The sequence below is a fragment of the Vigna umbellata genome, chromosome 4 (genome assembly GCF_029865625.1).
Source record: "Vigna umbellata cultivar VRB3 chromosome 4, Vumbellata_1.0, whole genome shotgun sequence".
In the NCBI taxonomy this organism is placed as follows: Eukaryota; Viridiplantae; Streptophyta; class Magnoliopsida; order Fabales; family Fabaceae; genus Vigna; species Vigna umbellata.
The window spans coordinates 16,448,146-16,459,825 of NC_142168.1; the positions used below are offsets into that span (position 1 = coordinate 16,448,146).

General features: G+C 46.2%; 1 protein-coding gene across 1 annotated transcript; it reads right to left on the reverse strand.

The window, feature by feature from the left end:
• Positions 1-7,795: 7,795 nt before the first annotated feature.
• On the reverse strand, positions 7,796-9,253 carry LOC124834962 (uncharacterized). Its single transcript, XM_047309800.2, has one exon. It carries the CDS (start codon positions 9,251-9,253, stop codon positions 7,796-7,798), a length of 1,458 nt encoding a protein of 485 aa, XP_047165756.2.
• Between the last annotated feature and the right edge of the window lie 2,427 nt (positions 9,254-11,680).

Genomic DNA, 11,680 nt, shown 5'->3' on the forward strand with positions numbered 1-11,680 from the left:
AGCTTGTTAATGGATTAAAACAAAATTCTGTAGTTTGGATTGTATATGATATACATATTTTAATATTTTGATTGTTTTATGTTTCCAACTTCCAAAAGTACAATTCAAAATTTTTCTCAATAAATTTCGAAAGTTGGAAAAATGAGACCACCAATTTCATAATTATTAAACAAATAAATCTAATTGATTAAAATCATATAAAATATTATAAATCAAATAATAATAATAATAAAATAAATAATGTTTCCGCTGAAAGGGACCGGGACTCCTGCTACCTCCGTCCGGAAACACTCCTCCGATCGGTCTTCCTCTTCTTGCCTCCTCTGCGCTCGGTATCAGTGTAAATGGGTTGACCTGCAGCAAACACTCCGACGCTCAAGTCAGAATGGGCTCTCGCAAGTCTATAATTATCAAAAGAACAGACCATTTACCTTCCCCTTTGACTTCTATTTATACACTTACAGGGAATATTATTCATTAATTTACCTTTTATCGACTTTCAATGCTCACTTTAAATACTCGACAAGGACCGTTACCTCATTAACCACGCATTCATGAACATTTAACGGCTGTCTGCAATCTCCTTTCCTCGTGCTTACCCGATCGGTTATGTTATCAACCACCCGATCAGTGGCCTACCCTCGGTAGCCACACAAGCTGCGGTCGGTTACTCACCCTTAGTAATAACTCCATCCGTGGTCGGCTGCTTACCCTCGGTAATAACCCACTCCACGATCGGTTGCCTACCCTTGGTAGTAACACAAGCCCCCCAAGTCCTAGCAAAGTACTTTGCGTAGGGTTTTGAAGTGACCTCCGCCCGACCTTCCTTTTCGTTTAACGAAATTTGACCATGTGTTATGGTGGAAACTGAAAAGTCTCGCCCCTAACATTTAGGCGGGAAATGTGAAAAAACAAAGCGTCTTCCCCCCTTAAACCGTCAGATCCTCCCATCACCGAAACGTCACATCTCCTGAACCGTCAGATCTCGCGACCTTTGACGTTCTAGATTTTTCCATTGAGTCGGTTTTAACCTAAGTATAAATATCCTTCTTTTCACCCTAATTTATTACTGTCTTTAATCTTCTTGCCGTCGCCAGCCTCTTCTCCTCCTCCGAATCTCTCTGCTCCTTCCGTTTTCTCTCAGGTAATCATGTCGTCTGATCTCTTCGGCAACGAGGGGAGGGGGTACGCTGATGAAGACAATGCCAGTCCGTCGACCTCCATAGCCGCTGTTGCCAGTCATGGTGCTAGGGCTTCGCCCTCCGGGAACTCCTCCGATCTTCTGGTGGATAGTGATGCCCCTGAAGAAGTCGCCATCCATGTAGACTCCACCGGCGCTTGGGACGGGAAGCCCCGAGATTGGCCTCCTGTCCCCGGTTATGACTGGGTGCCTGACGAAGTTAGACAGATTCCTTCCTCCTTCTACAATCGTGACGCATTCCGGAATCTGGTAACCCGTACCTGTCTGGTCAAGAATGCTAATGACGCGAGACAGTTCAAGCTTGCTATCTGTCAGAGGACCGAGCGCGTCTGCCACGGTCGGGAGAACTACCGCTCTGACTTCTTCTATGTTTACGCCACCCTATTTAAAGATCTGAAGGTTCTCCTGCCCTTCACTGACTTTCAGATGGGTGTATTGAAAACCCTCAACTTGGCCCCTACTCAACTTCATCCGAACGGGTGGGCCTTCATGCAAGCATTTTCTGCTATCTGCACTGGCTTGGCGCTTAAGCCGACTCCCCCGGCTTTCCTCTATTTCTTCCACGTGCAACCACACCCGACCAAACCGTGGGTATCCCTACGGACGGTCGGGAATAAGCACCTGCTGACTCTCTACAACAGCTCCTACAAAGACTTTAAAAATCACTTTTTTAAAGTCGTGCCGACGGAGGCTGGATATGAAAGTTTTTGCAACCCCGGCCCCACCCGGGATGCCAAGTTTCCTCATTACTGGACCCGAGACCCTCGGACTGGCCTAAGCCACAGATGAGTACCGAGGACCTGGATTTAATCAATCAGCTTTGTCAGCTACCCCCCAAATCCTCGTGCCGTGTTCTGATCGGGTTTCTTGGCAACAAGAACCTGCCTTCTAATGTGTTCGGTAAGCTACTTTTGGCCGCCCTTTACCGAGTAACCCTTTGAACTTATCTGAGTTTTCGTTTGTCTTTGCATATTATTTAGCGCAGATGGATCCGTCCAAGGGTAGCACTTTCGCCTGCCTGTTCGCTCAACGAGGGGGCGATGTGAGAAAACCGGGCGGGAGTTCTTCCCACGCCCCATCCACCACCACCAGACCTGTCGCTCCTCATTCAGTGCCTCAGGTTTCTATTCCTCCACCTCCGGTTGAGACTGTTGCCAATCCAGCTCCTTCCAAGTCCCCTCCTAAGAAGAAAGGGAAACGAAAAGCCGCTCGGGACACCTCTGCGGAGTCCATTCATGCTAAGAGGAGTTTGCCCGACGGGCCTCCTCTCCCCAGTCTGCTAAGTCCCACCTCCTGGGTGGCCAAACATCTCCGCTTTGACCATTTTGCCGAGGACAAGGCCCTGGTCAGTGGGATGACCGAGGAAGAGGCCTCCAACATGTCTCTGGAGCTGACGGCACGGGCGACCTTATGTCAGGCCTATGCTGCCCATAAGAAAGCTTCTGCTTCCACCGAGCTTCAATCACTCCAAGAGAAGCTCGAGTCTACTGTTAAGGCCAACCAGGACCTTACTCTTCGGCTAGCCGAAACCGAACGGATGGCAAAAGAGGATAAGAAGAAAGCCAGGACACTGTTGACCGAAGCTCGTGCTACTCAGCGCCGCATGCAATGGTCTCTGGATGATGTCCAGCTAGACTTTCAGAAGGCCACTGCTTCCAACACAACATTGACTACCGAACAGGATTCTCTCCTCGATCGGGTAACTAAGTTGGAGGCCGAAGTCAAGCTGCTGGGTGATGAAGTAGTGAACGAGCATGTGCTCGACTTTGACAAAGCTCTCGCCCAATGCCACCTTCTTTTCCAAGTGCCTACCAACGATCCCCGTATCGACGTGAGCATGATGGTCGTGGACGGCAAGTTGGTTCCCATCCATGCTCCCCCATCTTACCCTCCGGTCGGCCAGGATGTCGAAGCTGCCGTCGAGGTGATTGGAGAGACCGGCGAAACCGCAGGCCAATCCTAAGCGCCTAGACTTAGGGCTTTATTTCTTGAAACATGTATTTGTAACAACATTTTGCAATCAATGAAGAATTCAATTTCCTTCTGCCACTTTAACTTTGTTCTTGTGTACTTGTACTTTCCTGTTTTAATTGTCTTCTCGTACTTAGCTTTTCATTTCCTGCTTGGTTTGCCTTGTAAGAACGCCGCTCGGTTTAGGTCTTAGAAGCTCTCAGGGAGCGTGCTCCAAGACCAGGGTGAGAGCTCACGAAGAGACTGCCTCACCCGCTCGGTTTAGGTCTTAGAAGCTCTTGGGGAGCGTGCTCTAAAACCAGGGTGAGAGCTCACGAAGAGACTGCCTCACCCGCTCGGTTTAGGTCTTAGAAGCTCTCGGGGAGCGTGCTCTAAGACCAAGGTGAGAGCTCACGAAGAGACTGCCTCACCCGCTCGGTTTAGGTCTTAGAAGCTCTCGGGGAGCGTGCTCTAAGACCAAGGTGAGAGCCCACAAAGAGACTGCCTCACCCGCTCGGTTTAGGTCTTAGAAGCTCTCGGGGAGCGTGCTCTAAGACCAAGGTGAGAGCTCACGAAGAGACTGCCTCACCCGCTCGGTTTAGGCCTTAGAAGCTCTCGGGGAGCGTGCTCTAAGACCAAGGTGAGAGCTCACGAAGAGACTGCCTCACCCGCTCGGTTTAGGTCTTAGAAGCTCTCGGGGAGCGTGCTCTAAGACCAAGGTGAGAGCTCACGAAGAGACTGCCTCACCCGCTCGGTTTAGGTCTTAGAAGCTCTCGGGGAGCGTGCTCTAAGACCAAGGTGAGAGCTCACAAAGAGACTGCCTTACCCGCTCGGTTTAGGTCTTAGAAGCTCTCGGGGAGCATGCTCTAAGACCAAGGTGAGAGCTCACAAAGAGACTGCCTCACCCGCTCGGTTTAGGTCTTAGAAGCTCTCGGGGAGCGTGCTCTAAGACCAAGGTGAGAGCTCACGAAGAGACTGCCTCACCCGCTCGGTTGTTGACGTAGCAACAATTCTGTGTACAACATAACAAATTCTGTGTAATAAGCAATGTATTATTGATAATGAATGGTGTATACAAATCTCTTAGCTGAAATATAATTTTAAATGAGATGCGTTCCATGTATTGGGTATAGCCCTTCCCGTCGGGTGCTCCAAACAGTATGCTCCATTTTGCAAATTCTGAACCACCCTAAAGGGGCCTTCCCAATTAGCAGCTAGCTTTCGTTCCGATCGGTTCCGCCGTGCTTTTACTGTTTTCCGCCACACCAGGTCTCCTTCCACAAATTGTCTTGGTTTTACCTTGGTGTTGTAGCGTCTTGCCAATAGTCGCTTAGTAACCTCCGCTCGGATCATAGCCACTTCTCTTCGTTCCTCTAGAGTGTCTAACTCTACTCGCATTTCCTCATTATTATCCTGCAAGGTTATCTTCCTTCGTAGGGAGGGCTCCCCTACTTCCACCGGCAACATCGCGTCTACACCATATGTTAGACTAAATGGGGTTTCACCTGTTGTACCATGCGGCGTGCAGCGGTACCCCCACAGGACCTCCTGTAACTCATCTACCCATAGGCCCTTGGCTTCCCCAAGTCTTTTCTTTAGCTCGCCCACGATGACCTTATTGGCCGCTTCCACTTGACCGTTCGTTTGAGGATGTTCTACCGAGCTTGTCACATGTTTAATTCCCAATCGTTTGTAAAATTCTCCCAAATGCTTGTCAATAAATTGCCGTCCGTTATTCGTGACTATTACTTTAGGAATCCCGTATCTGCACATGAGCGTCCATACGAACTTCTGTACCCGAGCGGCAGTGATCGTTGCGAGCGGCTCCGCTTCTACCCACTTGGTGAAGTAATCAATGGCCACCAGCAGGAACTTCTTCTGCGCTCGTCCTACTGGAAAAGGTCCGACAATGTCCATTCCCCACTGCGCGAACGGCCACGGTGACATCAAGCTGTGTAGCTCTTCCGGTGGCCGATTGAAGTTTCGGCCATGTTCTTGACATTTCAAACATTTCTGCACGAACACTTTACAATATTTTTCCACCGTCGGCCAGAAATATCCTGCTCGTATCACCTTGGCCCGCAACGCTCATTGTCCTGTGTGCATGCCGCACGCTCCCTCATGCAACTCCCTCATGACATATTCCGCTTCCTCCGTAGATAAGCATTTCAACAAAGGGCTAGAGAATCCCCTTTTATAAAGGTCTTCTTCTATCATTAGATACCGAGCGGCCTTCTTTGCTTCCTGTGCTCGAACATGTAGTCCACCCTCCTGACTCTGAATAATCTCTCTTATTTCTTTCCTCCAGTCAGGCGGAGCGGATATCTCATGAACGGCCAAGCTCTCCACCGATGGGTTCATCATGACTTGCCTTATGACGGAAGACAAGTGATTTTTTCCTTTGCTGTTGGCGAGCTTGGACAAGATGTCCGCCCTCGCATTTTGCTCCCTCGGCACATGTTTGAACTCAACCGTCCTAAACTGCTTCACTAACTCTTTCACCTTGTGGAAATAGCGAAGCAGCTGATCATCTTTGGTCTGGAAGCTCTCTGTCAGTTGTCCTACCACCAGTTGAGAATCCGTTCGGCATTTGACCGAAGCTGCTCCCAAGTCTTTGGCCAATTCGAGCCCGGCTAGTACAGCTTCATACTCGGCTTGATTATTGCTTATCTTGAATCGAAAGACAATTGCCTGTTCGACAATAAAGTCGTCCGGTCCCTCCAAAACAATGTCTGCTCCTCCACCAGATTTTTCCGAAGAGCCGTCCACATAAAGGATCCATTCATAAGGTCCTTCTTCTTCTTGTAACTCAACTGCAAAATCAGCCAGATGCTGCCCTCGGACTGATCCCCTCAGCTCAAATTGGAGTCCGAATTCTGACAACTCCACAGACCATCCTACTATTCTCCCTGCCAAGTCAGGTTTGTGCAAGATTTTTGCGATCAGGTGGTCCGTTCGCACTACTACCTGATGGCTCTGGAAGTACGGCCTTAAGCGTCTTGCTGCCACCACTAAGGCTAAAGCAATCTTCTCCACCCTTTTGTACCTAGTCTCCGTCGGCTGCAATGTGCGACTGACAAAGTACACCAATTTGAATTCAGGCTGCTCCTGCACCAATGCCAAGCTGACCGTGTCCTCCGAAACCGCCAAGAATAGCTGTAACGGGCGTCCCTCCTCGGGTCGCCCCATGACCGGTGGGCTGACCAACATGTGCTTTACCTCGTTAAAGGCTTGCTCACACTGGTCGTCCCAATCCGTGCCTGAACTCTTCTTCATGATTCTCACTATCGGTTTTATCCGCTCGGCCAACTTGGGGAGAAATCTGGATAAGGAGGTGAGTCTTCCTACCAACCTCTGAACCTCCTTCAACTTGCGAGGACTCCTCATTTCCAATATCGTTTGGCATTTATCAAGGTTCGCCTCAATGCCTCTAGTTGTTAGCAGGAATCCCAAAAACTTTCCTGCTGGTACCCCGAACGTACATTTAGCCGGATTGAGGCGCATGTCATACTTGCGAACTTGCTGGAAAACCTCTGCCAGATCTCGCACATGATCTTCTACCGAACGGCTTCTCACCACCATGTTGTCCACATATACCTCCATACACCTACCAATCTGGTCAGCAAATATCCTGTCCATCAGCCGTTGGTAGGTGGCCCCTGCATTCTTCAACCCGAACGGCATAACATCATAGCAATAGTTTGCCCGCTCGGTGATGAACGCCGTTTTGTCGTTGTCGGGTGGGAACATTGGGATTTGGTTATATCCTGAATAAGCATCCAGGAAACTTAGCATTTGAAACCCTAACGCTCCATCCACCAACGCATCAATACTTAGTAGTGGATAAGAGTCCTTGGGACAGGCCTTATTTAAGTCGGTGAAGTCGGTACACATCCTCCACTTTCCATTCATCTTCTTCACCATCACCACGTTCGCCAGCCACGTTGTGTACTTGATTTCCCGAATGAAATCAGCCTCCAACAGCTTCTTCACCTCCACTGCTATTGTCGACCGCTTCTCCTCCCCCATTCTTCTTTTCTTCTGGGCTACCGGTCGGGCTTCCTTGAACAATGCCAGCTTATGTGACATTACCCTCGGATGGATTCCTGGCATATCAGCTGCAATCCAGGCGAACAAATCTTTGTTATCTTTCAACAAAGTGCCAATTAAATTGGCATGGTCCTCCTCCAATTCGCTCCCGATGGTTGTAATTTGTTCCTCCTTTGGCCCCAAACGGAAGGGCTTCGTCTCCCCCATCGGTTCCATACGATCGTCAGTATTCGTCCTTGGATCTAAGTCTGCCATTGCTACCTCCGATCGTCTCCTCCTACTCCGACTGCGCGAACCCGACGATGATGGTTGAACCTTCAAACCTGCCATATAGCATTCTCGCGCGATCTTCTGATCCGATCGAACGGCACAGATGTTTCCATTGTCCAGTGGAAACTTCAGTGTGAGGTGAGGCGTGGAGACGATCACCCCAAATGCGTTGAGACATGGTCGTCCCAACAACACATTATAGGAAGTGTTAGCATCCACCAGTAAGAACCTGATTTTCACTTCCTTACTCCGTTCGGTCCCTAGGCATGTTCTAAGATCCACATACCCCCTGGTGTCCACTCGCTCCCCCGAAAATCCCACTATCTATTCGTTGTATGGGGCGATCAGGTCCTCTGATATGTCCATCTGCTGGAATGTTTTCAAGTACAAGATGTTGACAGAACTGCCTTGATCCACTAACACCTTTCCCACGCTATACCTGGCAATAACTGCCGTTATCACCATCGGGTCATCTTCATCTGGATCGGGAGCATGAAAATCTTCATCTGTGAATGTGATTGGCGGCATGTGTCGCTTTCTCACCTGCACCCTATGAACGCTCTTAAGCTCCCGCAAGTTTCTCTTCCTCGCGGAAGCGGACGCCCCCCCCACAAATCCACCCGAGATGGTGTTTATTGTCCCTCGCAGCGATCGGTCATGGCTGCGGCTTTTACTCCTCCTGCGGTCGGGACGCCGGTCCTCTCTTCTATCATTTCTTTCCACCCGAGTCCTCCTGGGTGAACTTCTTGTCCCTCTCTCTTCCTTCACAAATCTCCTTAAATGACCCGCTCGGATCAATTCCTCCACCTTATCTTTCAACACCGTGCACTCCTCGGTGCTATGTCCTATGTTCAAGTGATATGTGCAGTGTTTAGTTCCATCTGCCTTTGGTGATGACTTGGAGGGTCTCACCTTCAACAGATCCGCACTTAGGGCTTCCTCAAGCACCCTCGCTCTCGGTGCGTTCAGCGGGGTGTATCGCTCATACCTACCCCCCTTCGGGCCATCTCTAAATTTTTGACCTTTTGGCCGTTCGCTTGGGACGAACGGCTTCTTGCCTTCTTTCTTCTCCTGCCCCGCGCTCGTCCCTTGCTCTTGCTGCCTTCGCTGTACCGCCCTCATCTCTTCTATCCTTATGAACCTAGCAGCCCTCTCTTGTAACTCATATAGAGTTAATGGAGGCTCCGCGAACAGGTTGTCAGCAAATTGGGAAGGCCTCAGCGCGTTTGCCAGAGTGCTGATGGTAAATTTCTTGCCTACCCCCTTTACTTGCCGAGCGGTTCGGTTGAATCTGTCCATGAAAGCCCTAAGACTTTCTCCTTTCTCCTGCTTTATATTAGTTAACTCTAGATACGTCAGATTTCGCGCTCGTCCTGCCGAAAACTGTCGTTCGAACATATCCCTTAGAGTAGCAAAACTATTGATGGTTCGAGGTCTCGGTGAGTGGAACCAAGCTAAGGCTTCTCCTTTTATTGACAAAGAAAAAACCCTACACCATACATTCTCCCTGGGCGAATAAACGGTCATCGCGTCCACAAAAGACCTCAAATGCTCTTCCGGATCACCCGAGCCATCATATTTGTCCAAGGTCGGGAACATTCGGTCCGGAATCTGTTCCGCCATGATTGTGGCCGTGAACGGATGCAATGCTCTAACCCGACCAGCCGTGGCCGAACGGTTAGCAGCCCGATGCGACTCGGCCTCACTCTGCTCCCTCTCTTGATCATAACTTCCAGTCATCGGGTCCGTACCATCTTCTGAATCCGGATCAGTTTCCGGCATCTCCACCACTGGTGACAGGGCGCACGCAGGACGATTAGCTTGCGCCCCTCTGGCCGCATCATGCTCACCCTCAAAGTTTCTATTTTCGCCTGCATAACCTCCATTCTTCTCCTCATCTCCTATATAAACGCAGCTGGGTCTTGATCCTTCCCTATGGTCGTAAAGGTTATCTTCTACTTCCCTCGGCCCCACGGTGGGCGCCAAAATGTTTCTGCTGAACGGGACCGGGAAACACTCCTGCTACCTCCGTCCGGAAACACTCCTCCTCCTCCGATCGGTCTTCCTCTTCTTGCCTCCTCTGCGCTCGGTATCAGTGTAAATGGGTTGACCTGCAGCAAACACTCCGACGCTCAAGTCAGAATGGGCTCTCGCAAGTCTATAATTATCAAAAGAACAGACCATTTACCTTCCCCTTTGACTTCTATTTATACAATTACAGGGAATATTATTCATTAATTTACCTTTTAATGGCTTTCAATGCTCACTTTAAATACTCGACAAGGACCGTTACCTCATTAACCACGCATTCATGAACATTTAACGGCTGTCTGCAATCTCCTTTCCTCGTGCTTACCTGATCGGTTATGTTATCAACCACCCGATCGGTGGCCTACCCTCGGTAGCCACACAAGCTGCGGTCGGTTACTCACCCTCAGTAATAACTCCATCCGTGGTCGACTGCTTACCCTCGGTAATAACCCACTCCACGATCGGTTGCCTACCCTTGGTAGTAACAAATAATAATATTACTAAAATAAATAATAGTAAAAAAGTTATACATAATAACAACAATAAACAATAATATAAATAATAGTAATCTTCTATTTTTATCAATTAAAACATTGTTTTAATCTATTAAATCTATCAAAATTTACTCTTTAACTTTCATAAACCTTCATCTCAAATCGTCTCCATTTTCATCATCTTTTCCTTAATCTACCTTCCAATCCAACCACAGGCTAAGAGTTATGCTTAGCTAGCTGAGGAAGACTAAGTGTGGCATGGTCAAAAGAAGATATTGATGTTTTGGAACTCTTATATGAGTGGTTGTAAGAGTTTATATATCTTGAAATTTTTGTCGTGTTTATGATATGAAAATGATAGTTATCATCAATAATAATAAGTTCTTACAACTATCGATGTATTATTCTCACTTGTTGTTTGCTTCAATATATTGTTTGCTTGAATATATTGCATGTTGTATATGTAATTATTTGTTTGCTTGAATATATATTGTTGTTGACAATTAACCTTAGTTTCCCGTTTGAGATTCAATACAAAAATTATTTACTATCTCCAAATTTTTTGAACAAACATACTTTTTACAAAAGAATAGAGGGAATGGTATAATAATTTACAAGTATTGAATCTTGAATTTTTCGGTTGGACAGTTTAAGAAGAGTAATAACTTTTTTCATAGTTTATTATATACATATCAGTTTTAATATACATGTCTTAAATTTCATGAAATTTTGCAGTTGTGTTTTGTATTGATCTTCGGGTGCATATTTGATTATGATTTATAATCACTTTCATTTCGTGTAACCTGAAGACCAATGCGAAATGCTGGCAAAATTTCGTGAAATTTAAGATATGTTGTTTCAAATTGATATGTTTAATAAACTAAAAAAAGTGAATCTTCTTGACTGGGATAGGGTCACACCTTGAATACAAACACGAACAAAGTGATCATTCAAGATTATTGAAATTGTGCAAATAATTTCAGTAAACATGCGTACGGATCGAGGGTGGATGAATTTACCACACATCAACACTGAGTACAAGAGAGGGGTAAAAAAATTTAACTTGAAAGTTGTTTTCAGTTCCATGACAAGTCAAGTCAAAGGAGAATAAATTTTGAGCTTAATTTTCATATTAATCTAGATTGTTTTTACAGTATTGATTAGTTCAAATGATCTTAGACTTGTTTTTTTTTTAATTAATTTTTGGAAATTTCCTAATAATATTATACATAGCTAAATAACAATAAATAAATATAAGTCTAGTATATTAAAAATATATATAACGTGATTCTCCCTCCTGCTTTCTTTACCCTTTTATGCGTGGGTATCATAGGTATTTTAATCACTAAGGATACCAATCGATTGCAAGTCGAAATATCATAAAAGTAAAATTCTTAACAGAATTATTATCCTACATATATACGTAGCAAAAATTAACTCTATTTTTTTTAATAATAATATTTAACAACCCACATACTCTTCAAGTCTTGGAAAAAGATATGAAAATTTAGCTTATTCTAAAAAATAGATAAATATGAATTTTCAAAACCAACTCAGAACATCTTTAATAAAATATTTTATTTTGGGATTTAACAACTTTTTAATTCATGCAATTCAACCATGATACAAAATTTTATTTAAATTTGCTCTTAGTATAAGAGAAAATTTAAATAAAATTTTGGTT

Bases quoted from the DNA above. Each gene is read 5' to 3' on its own strand.
- LOC124834962 (XM_047309800.2), bottom strand. From the start codon at position 9,253: ATGCCGGAAACTGATCCGGATTCAGAAGATGGTACGGACCCGATGACT.